This window comes from Pecten maximus, chromosome 16 (genome assembly GCF_902652985.1).
Source record: "Pecten maximus chromosome 16, xPecMax1.1, whole genome shotgun sequence".
Classification (NCBI taxonomy): domain Eukaryota; kingdom Metazoa; phylum Mollusca; class Bivalvia; order Pectinida; family Pectinidae; genus Pecten; species Pecten maximus.
Genome location: NC_047030.1, coordinates 14,762,419 through 14,786,885, shown reverse-complemented (window position 1 = coordinate 14,786,885; position 24,467 = coordinate 14,762,419). Strand labels below are relative to the sequence as shown.

Sequence of the window (24,467 nt, the reverse complement as noted above, 5' to 3'; positions counted from 1 at the left end):
AATTTATACATAATAAATGCAAATTGATTTAAGCTGGGGACAACTTAAAAAACAAAGCAAAATCACACATATCACAAGTATTTGCCAGAAATACTACATGATTTATTACAAAGCATGTTGTGTGATCTCTGATGGGTGTTTCTGCTAGTACCATAGCTATAATCTCAAGGTATTATCTTGGTGTATAAAATCTATTGTTTGGTGTACAAAATCTATTGTTTGGTGTATAAAATCTATTGTTTGGTGTCAAAACAGAGTTTTTTGGTGCCAAAAAAGAGCTAAGTCAACATTAGGTTAAAATTACACCCCTTATTAGAGTAATTTACACCCCTTATAGAGCAATTTACACCCCTTATAGAGTAATCAACCCTTAGAGTAATTTACACCCCTTATAGAGAAATGTACACCTCGTAGAGTAATTTACACTCCTTAGAGTAATTTACACTCTTATAGAGTAATTTACACCCCTTGTAGAGTAATGTACACCCTTAGAGTAATTTACACCCCTTGTAGAGTAATTTACACCTCTTATAGAGTAATTTACACTCTTATAGAGTAATTTACACCCCTTGTAGAGTAATTTACACCCCTTGTAGAGTAATTTACACTCTTATAGAGTAATTTAACCCCTTATAGAGTAATTTACACCCCTTATAGAGCAATTTACACCCCTTATAGAGCAATTTACACCCCTAGTAGAGTAATTTACACCCCTTGTAGAGTAATTTACACCCCTTGTAGAGTAATTTACACCCTTGTAGAGTAATTTACACCCCTTGTAGAGTAATGTACACCCTTAGAGTAATTTACACCCCTTGTAGAGTAATTTACACCTCTTATAGAGTAATTTACACTCTTATAGAGTAATTTACACCCCTTGTAGAGTAATTTACACCCCTTGTAGAGTAATTTACACTCTTATAGAGTAATTTAACCCCTTATAGAGTAATTGACATCCTTATAGAGTAATTGACACCCTTATAGAGTAATTTACACTCTTATAGAGTAATTTACACCCATATAGAGTAATTTACACCCCTTGTAGAGTAATTTACACCCCTTCTAGAGTAATTTACACCCCTTCTAGAGTAATTGACACCCCTTATAGAGTAATTTACACCCTTATAGAGTAATTTACACCCCTTATAGAGTAATTTACACCCTTGTAGAGTAATTTACACCCCTTGTAGAGTAATTTACACCCCTTATTAGAGTAATTTACACCCCTTAGAGTAATTTACACCCCTTATAGAGTAATTGACATCCTTATAGAGTAATTGACACCCTTATAGAGTAATTTACACTCTTATAGAGTAATTTACACCCATATAGAGTAATTTACACCCCTTGTAGAGTAATTTACACCCCTTGTAGAGTAATTTACACCCCTTATTAGAGTAATTTACACCCCTTAGAGTAATTTACACCCCTTATAGAGTAATTTACACCCTTATAGAGTAATTTACACCCCTTGTAGAGTAATTTACACCCCTTCTAGAGTAATTGACACCCCTTATAGAGTAATTGACATCCTTATAGAGTAATTTACACCCCTTATAGAGTAATTTACACCCTTATAGAGTAATTTACACTCTATAATTTACACCCTTATAGAGTAATTTACACCCCTTGTAGAGTAATTTACACCCCTTCTAGAGTAATTGACATCCTTATAGAGTAATTTACACCCCTTGTAGAGTAATTTACACCCCTTATAATAGAGTAATTTACACCCTTGTAGAGTAATTTACACCCCTTGTAGAGTAATTTACACCCTTAGAGTAATTTACACCCTTATAGAGTAATTTACACCCCTTATAGAGTAATTTACACCCCTTAGAGAGTAATTTACACCCATTAGAGAGTAATTTACACCCCTTAGAGTAATTCACACCCTTGTAGAGTAATTTACATCCCTTAGAGAGTAATTTACACCCCTTGTAGAGTAATTTACACCCCTTAGAGTAATTTACACCCTTGTAGAGTAATTTACACCCCTTAGAGAGTAATTTACACCCCTTAGAGTAATTTACACCCTTGTAGAGTAATTTACACCCCTTAGAGTAATTTACACCCCTTAGAGTAATTTACACCCTTGTAGAGTAATTTACACCCCTTAGAGTAATTTACACCCCTTAGAGTAATTTACACCCCTTATAGAGTAATTTACACCCTTGTAGAGTAATTTACACCCCTTAGAGTAATTTACACCCATTATAGAGTAATTTACACCCTTATAGAGTAATTTACACCCCTTATTAGAGTAATACACAACAATATATGGCAGTAAAAAAATTCTTGCCCCAGAAAGTGTTTGGTTAATTTTGTATAGTGTATTGCCAAAATTAAATTTTCTAACTCATGTAATATCATTTTTCTTGAATTACTCTCGGTGAAAGTTTTATATATTGTGGCTTTAACTGAAAAAGATTGATTTTCATAGTTCATTTCTAACATAAGTGACATGTCTAACTGTAGATAGTAATTTTTTTGGTGATTGGTTTGCGACACATGTGGCAGATTTTGAGTGCCTCCCCACACTTGTTGCAGACACTGTGGCCACACAGGAAGACCATGTCTCGTCGTCGTTCTATACAAATAGTACACAAGATGTTTTCCTCCATCTCCTGTAGGCGGCGCTGTAGTAAATTAGAGTCAGAATCTGTCTGCCGTGAATTACTGTGTATCTGTAGTTTTGCTCCATCTGAAATTATACACAAATTTTAAATAGATTCAATTTGCCTGTTTTATCCTTGTTTATAAATTTCAGTTTAAAGTTTAGACAAAAAAAATCATGAATGTATGTCGTATGATACAATTACTTATAAAATGTGCAGCATTTCCATAGTTAATTTCTGTGCTCACAGGCAGTTACAATGCTAGTAAAACAATCAAAGAATTGCTTTGCACTTTCTATAAATTTATTTACAGGGACCCGTCATAAGTTTATGCCTTATTTATAACAAATAGAAACACCACAAAGTTACCTTTTGAGACCTTCGCCTCAATGACGACTTTACATGTCAGACAGCGCTTTGGTTTCACACTGCATTCCTGACATGTGATCACGTGCTCACAGGGCAGAAACTTGATGCAAGCAATTTGCTCCGAGCACACCACACATTCAATATCACCGGGCTGTTGTATCTCTGATCTGGTACCAGAGGCACTGAAAGTATAAGTAGTACTGTTAGAAAATGAAAGTATAAGAAGTACGGTTAGAAAATGAAAGTATAAGTAGTACTGTTAGAAAATGAAAGTATAAGTAGTACTGTTAGAAAATGAAAGTATTAGTAGTACGGATAGAAAATGAAAGTATAAGTAGGACTGTTAGAAAATGAAAGTATAAGTACATGTAGTACTGTTAGAAAATGAAAGTATAAGTAGTACTGTTAGAAAATGAAAGTATTAGTAGTACGGATAGAAAATGAAAGTATAAGTAGTACTGTTAGAAAATGAAAGTATAAGTAGTACTGTTAGAAAATGAAAGTATTAGTAGTACAGATAGAAAATGAAAGTATAAGTAGTAATGTTAGAAAATGAAAGTATAAGTAGTACTGTTAGAAAATGAAAGTATAAGTAGTACTGTTAGAAAATGAAAGTATAAGTAGTAGAGTTAGAAAATGAAAGTATAAGTAGTACTGTTAGAAAATGAAAGTATAAGAAGTATGGTTAGAAAATGAAAGTATTAAGTAGTACTGTTAGAAAATGAAAGTATAAGTAGTACTGTTAGAAAATGAAAGTATTAGTAGTACAGATAGAAAAGAAAATGAAAGTATTAGTAGTACGGATAGAAAATGAAAGTATAAGTAGTAATGTTAGAAAATGAAAGTATAAGTAGTAGTAATGTTAGAAAATGAAAGTATAAGTAGTACTGTTAGAAAATGAAAGTATAAGTAGTAGGGTTAGAAAATGAAAGTATAAGTAGTACTGTTAGAAAATGAAAGTATAAGAAGTATGGTTAGAAAATGAAAGTATTAAGTAGTACTGTTAGAAAATGACATAGAGTCTGGCTGTTGGACTGCATTAAACAACATACCTTGAAGCATGGCTGAGAAAAGAGCAGAAAACTGAGTGGACAGACTGACAGGCAGATGGACAGGGTTTTTTGGTTTATTTTGGGTTTTTTTTTTTAACGTCCTATTAACAGCCAGGCTCATTTAAGAACGTGCCAGGTTTTGGAGGTGGAGGAAAGCCGGAGTACCCGGAGAAAAACCACCGGCCTACGGTCAGTACCTGACAACTGCCCCATGTAGGTTTTGAACTCGCAACCCAGTGGTGGAGGGCTAGTAATAAAGTGTCGGGACACCTTAACCACTCGGCCACCGTGGCCCCTGGATGGACAGGGAGAAAACCTATAGGGGACTAATATATTATAGGATGGGGAGTTCTAATCAGAAAATAATCAAGAGAATATCAGTAAAAGAAGGAGACACTCAGACTAGGAATGAAGTAGGAATGGTGAAGGATGGTAAAAAAGCTCAGACTAGAAAAACAATAGGAATTTTTTAAACTCCTAAAGAGCTTTAGTCACTTTTCAACTCCTATAGCACCTTTAATAGTCACTTTTCAACTCCTATAGAGTCTTAGTCACTTTTCAACTCCGATAGAGTCTTAGTCACTTTTCAACTCCTATAGAGTCTTAGTCACTTTTCAACTCCTATAGAGCCTTAGTCACTTTTCAACTTCTATAGAGTCTTAGTCACTTTTCAACTCCTATAGAGCCTTAGTCACTTTTCAACTCCTATAGAGTCTTAGTCACTTTTTAACTCCTATAGAGTCTTAGTCACTTTTCAACTCCTATAGAGTCTTAGTCACTTTTCAACTCCTATAGGGCCTTAGTCACTTTTCAACTCCTATAGAGGCTAAGTCACTTTTCAACTCCTATAGAGTCTTAGTCACTTTTCAACTCCTATAGAGCCTTAGTCACTTTTCAACTCCTATAGAGCCTTAGTCACTTTTCAACTCCTACAGAGTCTTAGTCACTTTTCAACTCCTATAGAGCCTTAGTCACTTTTCAACTCCTATAGAGTCTTAGTCACTTTTTAACTCCTATAGAGTCTTAGTCACTTTTCAACTCCGATAGAGTCTTAGTCACTTTTCAACTCCTATAGGGCCTTAGTCACTTTTCAACTCCTATAGAGGCTAAGTCACTTTTCAACTCCTATAGAGCCTTAGTCACTTTTCAACTCCTATAAAGTCTTAGTCACTTTTCAACTCCTATAGAGTCTTAGTCACTTTTCAACTCCTATAGAGTCTTAGTCACTTTTCAACGCATATAGAGCCTTAGTCACTTTTCAACTCCTAAAGAGCCTTAGTCACTTTTCAACTCCTATAGAGTCTTAGTCACTTTTCAACTCCTATAGAGTCTTAGTCACTTTTCAACTCCTATAGAGTCTTAGTCACTTTTCAACTCCTATAGAGCCTTAGTCACTTTTCAACTCCTATAGAGTCTTAGTCACTTTTCAACTCCTATAGAGCCTTAGTCACTTTTCAACTTCTATTGTGTATCTGCATTTCACTGTGTATCATCATTTGAATGAGCCTTATATGGTGTAATTTTGAAGTTACAGACTCAGTTCTATCTTTATTGGTCCAACGCCCCCACCCGTGTTGGTTTGCATATCTCGGGAAGTGAGTGCTGTCATAGGTGACACACTTTACTCTTATTGCTCTGGATGGCATGCAATGAACCTCCTGTATGTTGTTCAGTGAGATAGTCACTGACTACTACAAGGAAATCCCTCCTTAAAATGATGCTGGCTGTTCACGGGGCCATAAACCCATTAAACGAACAAACAAATTTATCTTTAGTAACAGCGACCTTGACTGTAACAAAGACTAATGGGTACCACCTATGCTAATAAGTATTCTATAGAGGCAGAAAATTTACTTTGAAGTGGCAAATTGCTTAATAAGCTCCTCAGTGCGTTGGTCGCTGATGACATCCATTGGAGTCTTGCCCTGGTGATTTTTCTGGGTGAGTTTAGCTCCTTGTTGAGCGAGGTAACAAGCAATGGCAGGTCCCATATGTTCATCATCCTCTGTCATACCAAGCTGGACACGAATCTAATAAAAAAGATATATTTGTCATTACACAGACTAAAGGCAAAGTTGATATCTTAGAATTAGAAATAATATTAAAGTTTGAAAGTAACAAAACTGAGAACAACATTTTGGCAACAACAAACTATCATTTAAGACCCAAATTGATGTACCATAATATCCTATGATATTATTACTGAAAAAAATGAATTCTGAATTAAAATTATAATAATTATAATAACATAATGATCACTGTCTGTGCCGACAGACCTATCACAACACAGCGTTCATTAGTCACAGTGAGCTGATGAACATAATATACATACATAAAGGATGGACAGACAGGAAACATATAGCTCACCCCCCCCCCAGATTTCACCGATAATATACTAATGTGTGATAACATCAGAATCTCATACCGACAAGGTGATCGATCATAAAGAGCATCCGCAACAATGACACAATTGACAACACAACATTCCCACGTTGATTCCAGCTCATTAAGCTTAGTTATCGTTCAATCTGTATCATCATAATACAGGTTATTCACATGTTTTCTTGCAATTCTAATTTGAAACCTTTGATTCAGAAATGACAAACTCTGGAAAAAAAGTGTTTTTCATGGACCTCAAAATCCATTCAAGAAATTTCATAAAATATTTCCAAGAACCATACCTTTTAACAAAGTAAGCATGAAAACAAAGACTGTTTTCACTTCACAACTAGCTTTTAAATAATCCCATCCTTATTTGAAAGTAGGTCAAAGATCACTGTCAAAGTCAACAGGTCAGTAAATGTAGTACCAATGAAAAGGTCCTGTCACAAGGAAAACATGTCAAACATGAAAACCCTATCTTGTACTCAACATAAAGTGGCCAAGGTTAAAATGTATCAATAGTAGGTCAATTGTCACAGTAAAGGTCAGCAAGTCACCAAATGTAGTACCAATGGTAAGGCCATGGGACAAGGAACACACATGTCAAACTCCTCATTAGTATTGACACAACACTGCTTTATAAAAACTTTCATCTAGTTTCTACAGTTGTTGACGATGACACCATCCGTATAGCAACAGCTACCCTGGACTTGTTCCGGCAAGCTTAAATAATATATATAAATATAAATTTCCTACTGATCGCAAATTTTAATTTTTCTTAAATTGACAAATATACTAATTGAAATTCTCTGTTAAAGGTTTGATAACTCACAGCATCCAGCATCGGACTATTCTCCTTTTCTGTGGCAACGGTCTGTCTCATTAGGGCGAGATGGAGGCAAGTATCACCATCCTCATCCATTACGTTAACATCCGCGCCACACACCACCAGTAGCTCAATGATCGAGGTGTGGCCCTGGGATACGGCCAGTAGTAGCGGAGTCTGCTGACGGTTGTTACGATTCTCTATGTCAGCATGACCCTGTAAAACATACATCCACATCACATTCAATGTGTGAATGAAAAAAATGATTCATACATACTTAAAATCTGATGTAGTATACTTATGCATGCCTTATTCTACAAATGTAAAACATAAAAAAAAAACCACTTTATAGCCGCTGCCCTGTAATATCTAATATTTAGATAATTGAAACTTAAGTTTCAGGTGTTAAGACTTTAAAACCCTCCAAAATGCAAGTTTTTTGAGTTATGTCATCAAAATGATCTTAATTAAGTTTCCATTTCCTACGAGATTTAATGAAGCTTGTCTCAAAGTTCAAATCTTGCTTAGCAAGGCTTGCAAAAATAACAACATCTAAGATTCATTTCATGAAATCTGGTATGAAACAAAACCTAATTAAAATACCTATCTCAGCTGCCACTCACCTGTGTTATTAGCGTATTTGTAACTTCCTTATGTCCATTAAGAGCAGCAAGATGGAGGGCAGAAAATCCATCGTCTTTCTTTATATCTACGATTTGTCGACATTTAGCAAGAATCTTCTCTGTTGCACTGTAATGTAAATCAGTTCATCATATTTCAATAATGTGGAAAGATTTTGAGACTTTCTCCTATTTCTGTTTAAGAAAATCTATAAAAATTTAAAAACCAAGACTATACAAAGTTTGTAATCACATACAAATATTAAGTAGTTAATTATCATAAACATATACTTACTTATCTGTACATATAGAAACAAGAAGCCCAGAAGGCTTGAATCACTTTCACACTGATAATAAGGAACAATGGCAAAATTATTCATTTGTGATATTTCAGGAAACTGTATGTAACATGTTCACATGAGTTTCTAATTTTGTATTGGAGTAGAATATATTTGTAAAACATGTTATATTTCCTATCTCTGCCCTGATGGCTGTGGAGGCTCCAATGTCCACTGTGGTGCTTTATACTATATAATTTCACCATATCCACAGCCATTAAGTATAGCCCCATGAAATATTTACAGTAACCTAAAATCCTGATGAGGTCAGATCAACAGGCCATCTCCACAATAAGGCAGTGAAATTTGACATATCAGAACGGCGGAGTGCCATAAGAGCCACATCCGATTTGACAATTTTTTTCTATTGAAAGATGAGTATGCGTATCTGATGAGATCATTTTAAATGCCAGATGTATTTGATATCAATAACACAGAAATTGAAACCACATTATAAACAATAATCCTAATATCATTGTTCTTACAAATTGTTCCCCTTCAGGGCAGCGTGGTGTAGTACGTTGAATCCTCGTTTGTTCCGCAGTGTGAAGTCAATGACATTTACATTCACCAGCAATTCTATGATCTCGCGATTCTCTTTGCCAATAGCGTCATGTAGGGCAGTGTCTTCATATGAGTCCTGCATATACACAAATAGTTCATGGTTAAAATCATTGAGATAAGTCTGAATTTTTTGCTGGAATCAATAGTACAACCGTTTAAAGACTTGTTTTAAAGATTCATCACTATCTCATTTGTTATATACAGTGGACCCTCGATAATCCGAACACCTTCGTTCCCAGCCCAAACCGTCCGGATTACGAGTTTTCCGGACTACCGAATTTCGTCTACCAGGTCAAAAAAAATTGTTGTGTAAGAGTTATCTCCCTTGACTCTATACAATACGGGACGTTTTAATGACGTTTCATAAACACGTCTAATTGTCAGTCTTTTTAAAAAATAAATATACTTATGTTCTTGATATGATTCTTGTTTTCTTTTATTTTGTAGAAACTAAAAAATAAACAATGTTTTTAAAAGAACATGTGAAGTGAAAGTTGTTTTATTTATAGCGGACATATGTGACCTACAAACAACACACATGGGTTACGTCCCAGAGGTTCACAAACGAGTAGAAATTACATACGTTAAATACCTGAAATGAAAGACCCACTATGTACAATGTACGTTTTTTTACGTAAATTATGAACCTGAAATGAAAGACCCGGTAAATGTACCATGTGTGTAATTAATAACATGCATCTTTCAATGAGTCGTCATTACACGTAACGGTGTTACAAGCCGATATCCTTGTTTACCCAGAGACCTATACTACTAGTATATAGGTCTCTGGTTTACCCAATACAATTGTTAGTGATGTTAATTACCGATAATAAATTTATTACATGCATTTGTGATTGATTAAGTATCGTATCACATACTGTATGTTAGTGAATTAATTATTGCTAACTACGAAATAGCACTATGTAAAATAACTATAATAGATATTGTACGTCAAGTTGATAAAAGCAAGACCAGTCTACACTATAAAACCCTTTAATACTGAAGCATTTAGGTCGATCGTAAAGAAAAGCAATGTACCGTTATAAAAACAGAGCTACATTGTAACACAGGTAAACACCCGGGGCTATGACATGGCATGGCACGAAAGGGAGAGTCGGAAACCACAAATGTGAGAGAAATGAGCCCAACAGGGATGTCCGGAAACGGCACTCGGTATTATATCCAATATAATTATCTCATAACAGTTTTTTTAATAGCCTTTAGTAATGGTTCCTAAAATTATTACAATATTGCCATATCTTATAATGACTTATAAGTAGAAATGGGAAGTTTAAGGGGGTATGTCATATTGTAGGTGTCTAATTATTGAACTGGTCAAGTACTGGTGTAGGAGCTGTATGTGTCAATGGAGGGGCAAACGAAGCTATCGGAAACATTGATTGGGTGAAGGGGCTAACAAAGTGTATACATTCCTGCAGGTGGATCTTTGGTCTCTCTCAGATCAACCAAAGTGTAGATAGCAGTCAATTTGTACATATAGGAGGATAAGTCGCCATGGGAGTAGGCGAGTAGGGAGGAGGAGTTCCGGTCCAAATAAAAAAAAAAGGTGGAGATGGACGGCCTATTGCTACCAACGTGACCATGGACGAGTAAGCGGGGAGGAATCAGTAATCAACACCGATGTCTTTGATCACTACGATCTGATAAAGGAAGACCTGGGATGTGTAACTGAACTATGCTAAAAGTTCAATATTACCCTAGACATTCTGGAAGTACAATTCGTTCGGGTGTTTTCACTTTCATTTCTATTTCAGTATTTTAGACTTTATAAATGAGTGTGTGCCATACTGATATCATTTGTTTGTTTTTAACTCTCAATTATATTTTATATGTATTTAACTTTGTTTTAACTTCATAACAAGAGGCCCATGGGGCCTGTATCGCTCACCTGGATGGATTAGACCAAATGTCAAAATAATGTTCATATTCAATTTGTTTTATTTGTAAATCTCTAACAATGCTATATATGGTTATAGTGTGGGATTCCGAACTGCTTTAAAGATTAATGAAGTCCAGACACTCTAAGGCCTGAAAGACCTCAAGAATTGTTTTTAGAACATGCATTTATAACTTTATGACCAGTAGCGATTTAAAGGAATTACCTCTATTTCCCCTATTGGGCCCCGCCCATTTGTCCCCTTTGGGGTCAGAGTCACCATTTATGCAAAATCTGTTCCCCTTCCCCAAGGATGTTTCTGACCAAATTGGGTTCAAATCCATTCATAACTTTATGACTAGTAGCGATTTAAAGGAATTACCTCTATTTCCCCTATTGGACCCCGCCCCTTTGGCCCCTCGGGAGTCGGAATCACCATTTATGCAAAATCTGTTCCCTTTCTGCTAAGGATGTTTCTGGCCAAATTGGGTTCAAATCCATTCATAACTTTATGACAAGTAGCGATTTAAAGGAATTACCTCTATTTCCGCTATTGGGCCCCGCCCCTTTTGTCCCCTTGGGGTCAGAATCACCATTTATGCAAAATCTGTTCCCCTTCCCCAAAGGATGTTTCTAACCAAATTGGGTTCAGATCCATTCATAACTTAATAACTAGTAGCGATTTAAAGGAATTACCTCTATTTCCCCTATTGGGCCCCGCCCCTTTGGCCCCTCGGGAGTCAGAATCGCCATTTATGCAAAATCTGTTCCCCTTCTGCCAAGGATGTTTCTGGCCAAATTCGGTTCAAATCCATTCATAACTTTATGACTAGTAGCGATTTAAAGGAATTACCTCTATTTCCCCTATTGGGCCCCGCCCCTTTGGCCCCTCGGGAGACAGAATCACCATTTATGCAAAATCTGTTCACTTTCTGCTAAGAATGTTTCTGGCCAAATTGGGTTCAAATCCATTCATAACTTTATGACAAGTAACGATTTAAAGGAATTACCTCTATTTCCGCTATTGGGCCCCGCCCCTTTTGCCCCCTTGGGGTCAGAATCACCATTTATGGAAAATCTGTTCCCCTTCCCCAAAGGATGTTTCTAACCAAATTGGGTTCAAATCCATTCATAACTTAATAACTAGTAGCGATTTAAAGGAATTACCTCTATTTCCCCTATTGGGCCCCGCCCCTTTGGCCCCTCGGGAGTCAGAATCGCCATTTATGCAAAATCTGTTCCCCTTCTGCCAAGGATGTTTCTGGCCAAATTTGGTCAAAATCCAATAAGGCCTTTTTGACTAGTAGTGATTCGAAGCAAATGTTGACGGACGGACGACGGACGCTGCGCCATGACATAAGCTCACCGGACCTTCGGTCCAGGTGAGCTAAAAACCGGGCTAACTTTTTCAAAGAAAGGAGGTGTGTAGCGGGGGATGTTATGTACCGACAGGTTAAGCTGACAGGGTTAAGCTTAACGATAACTATATGTCATGTCTATATGTTGTGTCTGTACTATGTGTACCTGTGTCACCTTGACCTTTGTTGTCTTCTGTTCATGTGTTCTGTCTCTGGTCAATGTTTTTGTCGTGCATTGTTCGTAGTTGCTTGCTTTTTGTCAGTGTCTGTCGTGCCTGTGTGCCCTGTGAATCCACTGTTATGATTGGTCCTTATAGTTTTGTATTGTTAAATGTGGGATAAATTCAGGGTAGTGTATCATATACTGGGCAGTCTGATGGATTAGTTTCCTGTGTGCTGTCACATCTTCCTCACCAGTAATCATGTAGCGTTAGGGTATATAGGGTCTTGGGTGGGTAGCATTAGTCGGGAAGTTGGGTTTAGTTAGGTCGTACAGGTATGGGGGTTGGTTTTAGGTTAGGATGTTAGATATAGCTAGGCCTATGCTGTTGTGTGTTTCTATGTAATTTCATGTTGTTAATGTTTATGTCATCATTAATAAATGGTTAATTGTAGTTCAAGGTGTTTGTTCTCTCCCTATACGACAGATACAAGTTACCCATCAAACCTGGGTTGATGGTCCACAAGGGCAGTCGGGTGCGGTTTGATGTACGCAAACTGGGCCCCGACATGCTCCTGTTACAATTACAGGCATTGTTTAGTTTGACAAGTCTTCATATAGAATGGCTCTTGACAGTGATCACGGGTGTGGACTGGGTCGATCATTGGTGACCAGGTAGCTCAATTGGTAGAGCATCCGGCTAGTGTTTGGAGGTCCCGGGTTCGAACCCCGGTCTGGCCGCTACATTTTCTCCTCTCCTGTTACAGTTGTTTCTTTGTTTTTGTTCTGATTCCTCTATGAAAACCTCACTATATTATGGCTGTATCATCCTATAATGTAATTTTAGCCCTCAGTAAGAGGAAGAAATACCTGTATATTGACATTGCACTGATCATGTGCCAGAAGGATCTTGACACAGTCGACATGCTGTTTGTTGACGGCCACATGGAGAGTACTACAGCCACCATTGTTGAGGGAGTTTATATGGACGTTCTGTCTCAGTAGTAAACGCATCACTTCAGCTTGGTTCCTGATAAAACAGATATGAAGTATACTTTGAGATGAGACTTAATACTCGAATGTACATATTTCAGCAGTAATCCTATTGTAGTACTTTTCATGCTGAAAGAATTTTACTAATTCATGATTGAGCTAATTAAGTTGAGTCAAGTTAAGATAATTTTCAGTACAGCATCTAAAGAAATCCTATACAATGGACTGAAATAACAACAATGAAATCATAAATAATTGCAACTGATCATGAGACAAAACTTAAATAGAAATTCTGTATGTACATGTAATCAGGTATAAGTACTGACCCAAATGCTGAGTAGTGGAGAGCCGAGTCCCCGTCTTCGTCCTGGAGCTCCAGGTTTGCCCCAGCATGGAGTAGGATCTGTACTATCTCTGTATGTCCCTGATGACTGGCTACCTGTAGTGCAGTCTTACCTGAACTCTTCATATCCACCTACATGTAATGGTAAACACTAAATAGTAACCTCACTACAGACCACAAAACTATGGTGGTAGAATTTAATTTTCTCTCATGACTTTTGGTTAAAACCTTTATTAACATATGTAAATGGTAATATCTTTTAAATATATTATATATTACATCATATAATGATATTGTCTGCGTATGCAATTATTATTTCATTATATACCTAATAAAATCAAAATTGATATGCTAATTTCATGATGTCTTCAGAATATTATGTTTAATAAATAGTGTCATTCCAGGGCTTTCAGTTGACTCCACATAATGAGATTTGAATCTTGGATTTAAAGGGACATGTCTACCAGATTTCTGACATTTGTTTAGACTTTTCAGATTTTTAACTTTTGAAATTACTAAAATTCAATGAAAACTAGAACTGTCGCCAGAATGGCTGACTAATACCCCCGCAATCTGCACGACTCAATGGTGAATTGGAACTCTTAATTAGAGGCTAACTAAGATAGCCCAGTAATATAGTGACCAGTTGCCATAGCAACCATAATTTTGAGAAAAAGAAAGTGGCATGCACATCTACACATGGTCCTCTATATTTGTGTGAAGTTTCATTGAAATCGGCCCTTCGGTTTAGGAGGAGTTGTCCGGACAAACTTAAAGTTATGGTTCTTATCGGAAAACCTGTTTATAGTGACCAGTTGCCATAGCTACCATACTTTTTGAGGAAAATTAAGTGGCATGCACATCTACACATGATCATTAATATGTGTGTGAAGTTTCATTGGAATCGGCCCATCAGTTTAGGAGGAGTTGTCCGGACAAAACGTGTCTACAGACAGACGGACAGACAACCTGATTCCAGTATACCCCCCTAACTTCGTTGTGGGGGTATAATGATACAAACAGAAGCCTGATATTACAAAAGTGATATCGAAAGCACACTTGTCAATAATTTATCGATTATAAACTTTTATTCAGATGAATTAAGATGAATATATGGTGTACTGACCTTATCTGGATGTTTACTGACAATTTCCTTCACAATGTCGGTGTGACCTTGAGCAGCCTCCCTAACAAGCCTCTCTGGTCCAGAGTCCAAGGATTTTATCTCCATCAGCTGTTCCAACAGGGATGTCAAACTCACTGTAAAATGAATGTTTAATACTGAAACTGGGTTGTTGTGATGCCCTTTTCCCGGAAAGCCAGGGTTCGATTCCTTGATCGGATATGAAAAGATATGGGGTCACTTGCCCAACCACATGGGTTTTCCCCAGGTGCTTCAGTTTCCTCCTACAATAAGATCCCTTGCATGCTTCTATCTGGACCAACAAGTGTGATTAATATAAGTTGTTACAACTGGTTTCACAATTGTTGTAGTCTTCATTCATTAATTTTACCTTGAGTATTACAAAGGTTGTGTAACTTATTAAGAAAATAGTTGTTGACCTATGATGTGGGTCACACTAAGTCACATGTTAACAGAGTATGAAACAAGCTTTTCTGTCTATGGACTCCAGATACGTTACTTTTTTTATATACCAAAGCTTATAAGTAATAATGACTCTGATGTTTATAAATAACACCAGTGACAATGACCTCTATAACCTCAACCCAGTGACCTCTGACCTATATCACCCAGAAATATGTTTGTCTTGACTTTAAAATTCAAAACTGTAAGGCTAAATCCATCATCTACTCCTGAATAAGGAAATGCTCAATCAACTAAACAATCTGTCAACTGTGACTAAGTATTTAATTAACTGCCATATATATATGACCTTTGACCTATACTTACCCCCTGTAGCCTCCTCACGTTCAGGCGCAGCCCCATTGGTGTTGTTGACATTTGAGTGTGAATGCTGGGCCAGAGTACAAGAGGCAGGGTTCAAAGTCCATGTCTGACCAGCAGACACGGACACTCGGAGGTCACCATCCGGATAGACCTTCAGCACACGACCCGTCTTCCCTAGGGCCTACAACAAGGGAGGAGACAATTTCCTTATTTTATCTACTAAAACGGAGACAATAACTATTTTCATTAACTCATCATTTTTTTCATAAATTGGAGAAAATAGCACCAAGCCAAATAAAACCTGTATAACAGAGATAAGGCAGAAGCTGTAAAAGGCTACAAATTAAAATATTGGCAACAAACGAATTCACTATGATCAATGTGGTATCAAAATGTAGTTAAGGTTTATAGTGAATTTACTGACCGGTCTCATATTTTCTGACCATTCCCCATGACCTTTTTGTAGTTCCTTGACAATGTGGATGTCCTGGGATATCTTAACAATGTCATTTAATGCAAACAGATGCACCTGGAAAAATATAAGTTCACAATCATTAAACTATGCTGTCTTAGCATTAGGTTATGTTGCTGATAGAGGTTAGTAGTTAATTCAAGTTTTCAGTCTTTGATGAATCATGTAATTTAGGAATGTGGAATAACCACCCCCATACACTCTTCCATCCAGCTGACTGTGCCTGTATATCATATCACTGGACTATTTCCTCTTCCTTTACTCAAAGTTCTTTTTATAAGGATATTGAAAATGTCTCTTTACACAGAAACTGTGTTATTGTCATAGAAAAGGGAATTTAATCCTCCACAAAAATTAACCTTCTGATGAATACTATGAACAATTGAAAAGTGTATCTTCATAGTTTTGCTTTACCTTGGTCAAGGCTCCTGCATGGAACGTCCATCGGTTACTACAACCTTCATACTGAACTCTCACGTCGCCACGATCTGTGATTCGATGAACTGAACCAACCTTGCCAATATACTGAAAACAAATCAAATGATACTATTTCTTTTTGAAGCCTTACACAAAATTAGTAACAATTCATATAAAAAAGTTCTTTAATTCAAATTGATCCTTTAAACACACTGGTGTAAAAACTAATTATTTCTGTTATATTACTGAAAATAAAACAAACAAATTGACAAATCATAGTACTTGTCAATCATTGTATAGTACTTGTTAATCATCGAATGTAGGTTAAAGGTCAGAATATAGGTCAGAATGACACTCACTTAGGTGAAGTAGGGCAAATGTTAAAATGTAGTTCAGATTGACCTACATTTGACACATGACACATCACCTCACCTCACCTCACTCATGTTTTAAGAACGAAATTCTAGGGACAAGTAGTGTAGTAGACAGAGCCCAAGATAAGCTTCAGTGCAGAAGGATGGAAAGATTGAAAGATGGACAGAAGGACAGACAGATATCAGAGTACCATCTATGTTATAATTTGGGCTATGGTCAGTCCTAGTTTTGGAATCTATGCCTTTCCACTGTACTCGTACCTCTGCCATACGTGGGTTCCAGCCACCATGACCTTCCTGCATAGCTTTCAGGATATCTGCTTCAAGATCAACCTTGACCTTGTCCCCGACCTTGAACTGACACTGCACACCTCCTGTAGTCACAATATCAGGGAACTCACCTGCAGTGTAATGGAGTAATTGATAAACATTGAATGTTACATACAACATAATTCAGCAACATTTTATGCAGGCAATTTATAACATAAGTACTCAACCAAGACCTCACAATAGGGACATCAGCATTTTAAAAATTGTGACCTTAATTGAAAAATGATTGCATCCTTTTTTTCTTGAACACTGATAAAATAATTGCTAATGTGAAAACATCTATCTCAAAGTAACTTCAATTTTTTGAAAGATTTATGAAAACTGTTCACCAAAGTTTTGCTAAATGAAATGAGTTTTATTTATTTCAAGTGAATAATACAAAGCAAATTGTTTTAACATTTATTTATTTTTCAACATGTTCTCTTTTACTTCATTACAATACACAATTGCAACTACAAAAATATTTCTTAAAACTTTCCTAACATTTACATGGACTTGCATTTACAAACATACATAAGTATACAAGCAAAGAAAGACATCGTAATAATCAATAAGAATAAAACCACCAATAAAACATTAAGGACATCCACACCTACCCAGAACAGGAAGGTGTTCCTTGTAGTAAGATTGTCCGTTGGCAGCACTGATATATTTCAGGTCAACCTTGCCCTTGTGTCCTACACGGTAGACATTGGTTGATCCAGATGTCCATGTGACGTGGGCTACACTTCGCCCAGATTCCGAGTCCCATCCTCGTACATCTGTCACCTTGCCAATCTTTCCTTCCCCACCTGTAAAGATAAGAATTTATTTCATACTTAAGATCAGGCCCAGGGGTTCATCAACATACCTTATTTTGAAATTTCTTCACTGAAAAAAAATCCATAGGAAAGCTTAATTGGATTTAAAGATTTCTGAAATAAAGTAATTATATAAGTTAAGGAATTTTCTTTGAATTATGTAAAGTTTTTCTGTGGAAAATTTCTTCAAAGAATATTGATGAATCTAGGGTAAGGTAAGAATATGAAATATCATGGTGGTTTTAGTAGGTTTTTTTTTGCAAACATTCTTCAATCAATTTTACAGCTTACAATTAATGATCTGAGAAACAGTGTTCTAAAACCAATATCAATGGATAAATGGAGCTAAAAGTAAAACCCACCCAAAAGTGTGATGAAAAGATTGACAAACAAGGAGAATCCTGTGCTATAATTTAATCAGTGGACCCCCATTACACCACTATTTCTTGATATTTGTATAGTATTATTGTGCTGGCCTTCTACACTCTGACTCTGGTTTAGCTTACCATCCTGGTTGGCCCAGTCCCAGTCTGGACCTCGTAAAACCCTAGCTCCAGGGAAGATTCCCCACGACTGGATTTTATTACTGTTCACACTATCCTTCCTTTTTGGCATCTTCACCCTAAAAATACATAAACCATTCATGTATACAGAATGTGCATCTTAATGCTTTTATAATATATACACACATATACTTAATTATGGATTAATTAAAGAATTAGATAATTAGGAAATAACTGTGATTAATAATACTATGACTATGTGATCAATAGAACCTTGTACTCACGTCCATCAGACATATATTAAATATATCAAAATTGTTCTTGAAATTAACTGATATACCATTTGCCTAATTTTTTCATATAGAATTATTAAATTTGATTAATAGATTCAGTTTATCCTTTCGAATGCAATCTCTGTCATACTTGAGAAAATTCTCCGTGTTTACTGTCTGGATATCAAGCATATGACCCTTACATTACAACAATACAACAGAGTGACTGATCAATCAATCAATGTATACGCTAGGGATCGAACCCAAGACCTCTGGCTTACTAGACTTACGGTCAACAGATTGAGCTTAAGAGAAGATCTCTCTAGCTGAAAGGTATATTGCGTCTAGTATTTTACCAATGTTACATACTTCCCTACCAGAACTCGTCCTTGAGTATCCAGAGGTTGCAGCGATGCTTTCACAAGTAATGCTAAGTATAATTCCCGAGTCCCTACCCTAGCACCAATGCAATAATGTAAAATCACAACCAACTATACATACCCTTTAGAAGGTGATGTCTCAAATCTGAGAAAGGCATGGCTCAGGTCATGTTTGTCAGACATATAACACTCAGTACAGAGATCATAGTCGTGACACTTAGTGCACTTCCATCTCATTCCCTGGATCCCCTGCTTCTTACAGCCATCACAAATAATGTTCGGGTGTTTCACACCTAAAATATTACATTTAATAAATGTTAACATCTTGTAAACGAAAAGAAAGATACAGTCAGTTACAAGAGAAACTATTTGATTCAGTTACTTAACATTTACAGTCAGTTACAGGAGAAATTATTATTTTCAAAAACTTAATTTTTATGGTCAGTTACAGGAGAAACTATTTAATTCAGGGACTTAATTTTTACAGTCAGTTACAGGAGAATTGGTTTACTTCTGAAACATAACTTTTCTCAGTAAATGTTACAAGAATTTTACAGATAACTGAATTGAAATCCAGTTCAAAACCTTTCCATGTAACAAGATAAGTTTACCTTCACACTAGTACTAAACTATACATGAGATGCTTCATACTAATATACATATTCACTCTGATGATAATCCCGCCCCCACCTCAGCCCATTAAAGCAAGCAAAAGTAAGCTCTGATTAAAAACTTCCTGGACATTGGTATGCAGAGTAGCAGGACTGTCAACTGACCCTTCTAACCCCAATTTCATCAATATTCCTTAACTTAAGGAAACTAGGAACTCAATTTTCCCATAGGAATGCCTTACAGATTTAGAACTTAAGGAAAGTTGCTAAGCTAAGATTTCTTCCTTGAATCCAATAATGCTTTCCAATGGAAATTTTTTGGTAAAGAAATTTCCTTCAGTTAAAGAAGGTTAATGAAACATTGGCTAGATTAATTTTTGATTCCACAGAATTAGTTTGGACTATATATGGTGTTTGCAAGGAAATGTCACTGACACATAAAATCAATTTTAACCCTTCAGACATGTGATTTGACTTCTGAAATTGCTTATTGTCAAAGGTCTACTGGAAACCCTGTAGAATATGACATTTAGAGTATGATCTAGATCTAGTAATTAATATATTTAATTTAATGTTAGGAAATTTACAAACCTGTTGGTGCATTGTCCAATACTCGGAGGTCATAGGCACCCTGATAACCCACTCGATAATTGGTCCGAGCTCCAGAGTCCCATTGAACTACAACTGTTTTATCAGGAGAAGTGGAACTGCTTGGCTTTCCGATCTCCACCACTGTACCTACATGACCCTCTCCATCGTCTTGGTTACCCCATTTCCAGTCTGGGCCACGAACAGCTCGTAACCCCACTTCCATAGCCTATGACAGAAAATTAAACATCAATAAATTAAAATTCTGTTGCAGGCAAAAACAGTCTGATATTCCTTGACTTTGAACCAGCTATTTTTTTAGAATTTGAATGGACTATTTCTACAACAAATTGCAGCTAAATTTTAGATATTAATCATACAATATAACCCAGCATGAGCACTCTGTACTTTACATCATAATGAAATTAAGGCTCATATACAGTGTTTTTGTGGGTTTTTTTTTTTTATAGAAAACTCCCCAATAATAAAAGGATTCCTGAATTTTGAGTTTTGTTTCTTAAATTCAATGAGGACTTCATTTCAGTTTTAAAAATAAAACAAGTACAGGTATATATGACCCAACAAAAACAAAGCTTGACAAAGAAACCTGCAGTAAGTCTTGAAACATTGCAACGGCACTCATACGCATTGTTACATATATATACTGTTTGTGTTAAGATAAACCTTGTATATATAAATATACTGAAAGGTTTTCTCAATTTATGAAATCACACTGATGAACAGATCCTAGTGTGAAATGACCCTGACTCTACCTTTATAAATAAGTTTTCCATACTTACTTATTGCTTGACAATATCATAACTTTTATATGCACGGTTCACCCTGGACCCAAAAATCATGGGCCATTTTGACAAGATTTCAGAAATCCTATGGGCCAAAACATAGAAAATGGAAGAAATTTGTGAGTTTTGGTGGACCATTTTGGAAAATATGGGGCAAATGGCCCCATGGCCCCCTCCAGAGTTATCCCTGATATGCCATAATAAACATACTCATGATCATCTTATCTTTAATTAAATACATGTACATCTACAACAGGATTTCAATTTCAAAATATTTCATTGGTAACACAACAAGGTTATAATTAGTACAAATAGTATAACATAGAAACAATTACAGTAATTATGTATTAATTACCAAAGTAATAAGACAACAGGCTAAGCCTTTACAGTGGACCCTCGATAATCCGAACACCTTCGTTCCCAGTCCTAACCGTCCGGATTACGAGTTTTCCGGACTGCCGAATTTTGTGTACCAGGTCAAAAAAAATTGTCGTGTAAGAGTTATCTCCCTTGATTATATACAATCCGGGACGTTTCATAAACACATCTAATTGTCAGACTTTTTAACAATAAATATACTTATGTTTCTGATATGATTCTTGTTTTGTTTTGTAGAAAGTAAAAAAATAAACTATGTTTTTAAAAGAACATGTAAAGTGAAAGTTGTTTTATTTATAGCGGGCATACATTATGTATGTGACCTACAAACAACACACATGTGTCACGTCCCGGAGGTTCACAAACAAGTAGAAATTACAAACGTTAAATATACCTTAAATAAAATACCCGGATTTTACAACTTACCGTCAGTCCATGTTTTTTTTATGATTTTTACGTACAAGAAATCCCAAGCTATCTATTTAAAAGTATGCGACACCAGCGAGAACTACCCAAGATGTCCGATAATTATTAAACCCGTATTCACTTAACAATGTGACGCTTAGTTAAGTATCAGACGACTATTGACTAATTTGTGTGTAATCAACCCAGTTCTTGTGATCACTGCTTAATACGTAAAGGTGTATGTAATTAATAACATGCATCTTTCAATGAGTCGTCGTTTCACGTAACGGTGTTACAAAGCCGATATCCGTGTTTACCCAATACAAGTGTTAATGATGTTAATTACCGATCATAAATTTATTACATGTATTTGAGATTGATTAATTATCGTATCACGTACTGTATGTTTGTGCATAAATTCTGTAACATTTAGGTCGTAGAGAAAAAGCAATGTACCGTTATAAAAACAAAAGCTACACATTGGAACACAGGTAAACACCCGGGGCTATGAACTGGCAGCGGTCGCTATGACTACGCACAGTGTCAAGCGATAGTCTGTACAGCTGTCGACACGGGTGACTTGCCCCGACATTTTTTTCTCCTCGTGGTGAAAAAATCGTCCGGATTATTGAGGGAAATTTACTAATGAAAAGTACGTTCCGTTCCCAAAATGGGCTTCCGGAATCGGAATCCGAATTTCCGGACTGGTGGATACAAATAACGTTACGGAAATCTGTTCCCATGCATTTCCGTCCGGACTGTGAGTTTTCCGGACTATCGGCGTCCGGATTATCGCGGGTCCACTGTATAAGTCCTTTCCTACAGATTTCCAGTATATATGTATCAAAAGTGTTGTGTAGTAGCTAGGACAAAATGATGGAAGTTACTTAATATCTATAAAGAAACAACAAAAACAAACAAAATATGTACTCTCTCACATTAACAATTATATTTGATATCTTAAATTGATAAAATTTGCATATATACATTCAATAAGATATCATTTGTAAATAAGGAAGTGTAGTCAGACCATGTACTTAATGTTAATCCTAAATGTCTGTGATAGTCTTGCTGTATCATTAACTAGATAATTACTAAAGAGAAGGATATCAGCAGGTGCATTAAAGTCTTCATCATTATCTAAAATAAGAACCATGGCCATCTGCAAATGATTTAATATTTGAAGTAACAATATCTGTTATGTTATCTTTTAAAGAAAATAGTAAAAATAAGAAACGTCTTAAGAACAGATCCTAGAGGCACACCTGCATTCATGTGCTAGACTGAAAATCATGAATTATTACTCTTTAATTTGTTCTGTCAGATAAACCACTTAAATAGTTTTCTTTTTACACCATATTTTAAAGCTTATCCAAACGAATTAAATGTCATATCATATCAAATTCCCTAACTGTGTCCCAGAAAACAAAGCATAAGGCATTTTTCTTCCTTTTTCTCTCGGTTAGAACTAGTTGCATTCAGAATATAAACAAGCTGATTTACTGTTGAGTCTCTAGGTTGAAATCCAGACTGATTTTCACAAAGCATATTACAAACACATAAGTCTATATGATAATATTTGTTTCCAACATCTTAATAAAAGTAGAAGTTATGGCAATGGATCTGTTTAAAAACGCTTTTATTGAGACTAATATTTGTTAGATTTTCATTTATATTCTAGGCCTAAATGTTTTGTCCAGGATTCAGCTGTTGAGTTTGGAAGACTGTAAAGATAGCGGAGATTGCATTTCTTATCAGAAGTGTAAGGTTCGAGCATGACAATTTCTATATTTTCTGTTTCCAAAAAAAGTCATTTCTATGAGTAACCCATATTTGTTCTTCTATTTAATTTTTTATATATATACGACCACCATAATGTATTTGTCTATCTTGTCTATAAATGTTTGGCTAAGAGTCAACTTCATATCAGTGTTAGTGATTTCAGGGTTCAATTCAATTTCTGTGAAGCAAATTAAAGTATATAATATTCAGAGAATTGAGAAGAAATGGCATCAATTTTGTTCCTGAATGATCTAACATTCAAATCAAGTAATGCTTAATATTTATTATAATGTCTTGTTCATAGTGACTACAGATTTTGCTTTAAATGTCCGTTAATCTATTTTCGATAATATTTTTTTCAATTTAATATAATTGCAATATATTAGAAAGTATGTTAAACATTCCAGAAAACGTGAACTGTGAGTTGCAGTAGGCATACTATCTAAATTATGTATCGATTTCGCCCAAAATGAAAATGATCATTTAACTATTTCTGACAAAATAATGATCAGAAAAAAATCCAAACAGCATTTGACATTAACGACAAATTGTCCAATCTGTGTTCGCAGCAAAGTCAACTTCATTCACAGAAACAACATTCAGGAAAACTAGACAAAAATGTTCGACCAGAAATGACAGAACAAGAAACCCCTTCCATAAGGTCAAACCAATGTTGCAATAATCTGTGTTTAATCGTTCTTGGAGGATTTCAAATAATCAATAATGAATCATCAGGATACATCATATACCTGTGAGGTTACAACAGCGCCACTCCCTCGTCAAAGATGCCGTATTTCTCAAAATAGGACAGAAATACTTTCACCAAAATAAAATCTCAATATTCCAACCGGAAGTAGACTGGTTATTCTCGCACTGAGAGAAATCATTGATTCAATTTGCTAATAAAAAATGTAAACAAACCA

General features: G+C 35.8%; 1 protein-coding gene across 1 annotated transcript; it reads right to left on the bottom strand.

Moving 5' to 3' along the window:
* Window positions 1-1,613: 1,613 nt before the first annotated feature.
* On the bottom strand, window positions 1,614-24,447 carry LOC117345312 (E3 ubiquitin-protein ligase MIB2-like). Its single transcript, XM_033908380.1, has 18 exons — window positions 24,294-24,447; window positions 20,180-20,405; window positions 19,099-19,270; window positions 18,329-18,444; window positions 17,619-17,813; window positions 16,954-17,093; window positions 16,316-16,426; window positions 15,854-15,958; window positions 15,433-15,610; window positions 14,647-14,780; window positions 13,504-13,652; window positions 13,055-13,214; window positions 8,691-8,845; window positions 7,871-7,997; window positions 7,254-7,463; window positions 5,894-6,069; window positions 2,988-3,169; window positions 1,614-2,704 (listed from the first exon to the last, which is right to left on the bottom strand). Exons 2-18 carry the CDS (start codon window positions 20,400-20,402, stop codon window positions 2,469-2,471), a joined length of 2,769 nt encoding a protein of 922 aa, XP_033764271.1. The 5' UTR covers window positions 20,403-20,405; window positions 24,294-24,447; the 3' UTR covers window positions 1,614-2,468.
* Between the last annotated feature and the right edge of the window lie 20 nt (window positions 24,448-24,467).

Excerpts from the sequence above, each read along its gene's own strand:
- LOC117345312 (XM_033908380.1), bottom strand. The coding sequence starts at position 20,402 with ATGGAAGTGGGGTTACGAGCTGTTCGTGGCCCAGACTGGAAATGGGGT. Across the intron at positions 17,814-18,328 it reads GGACTGGGCCAACCAGGATG|GTGGGGAAGGAAAGATTGGC; the intron begins GTAAGCTAAACC and ends TTATCTTTACAG. Across the intron at positions 6,070-7,253 it reads ATAGTCCGATGCTGGATGCT|ATTCGTGTCCAGCTTGGTAT; the intron begins GTGAGTTATCAA and ends CTTTTTTATTAG.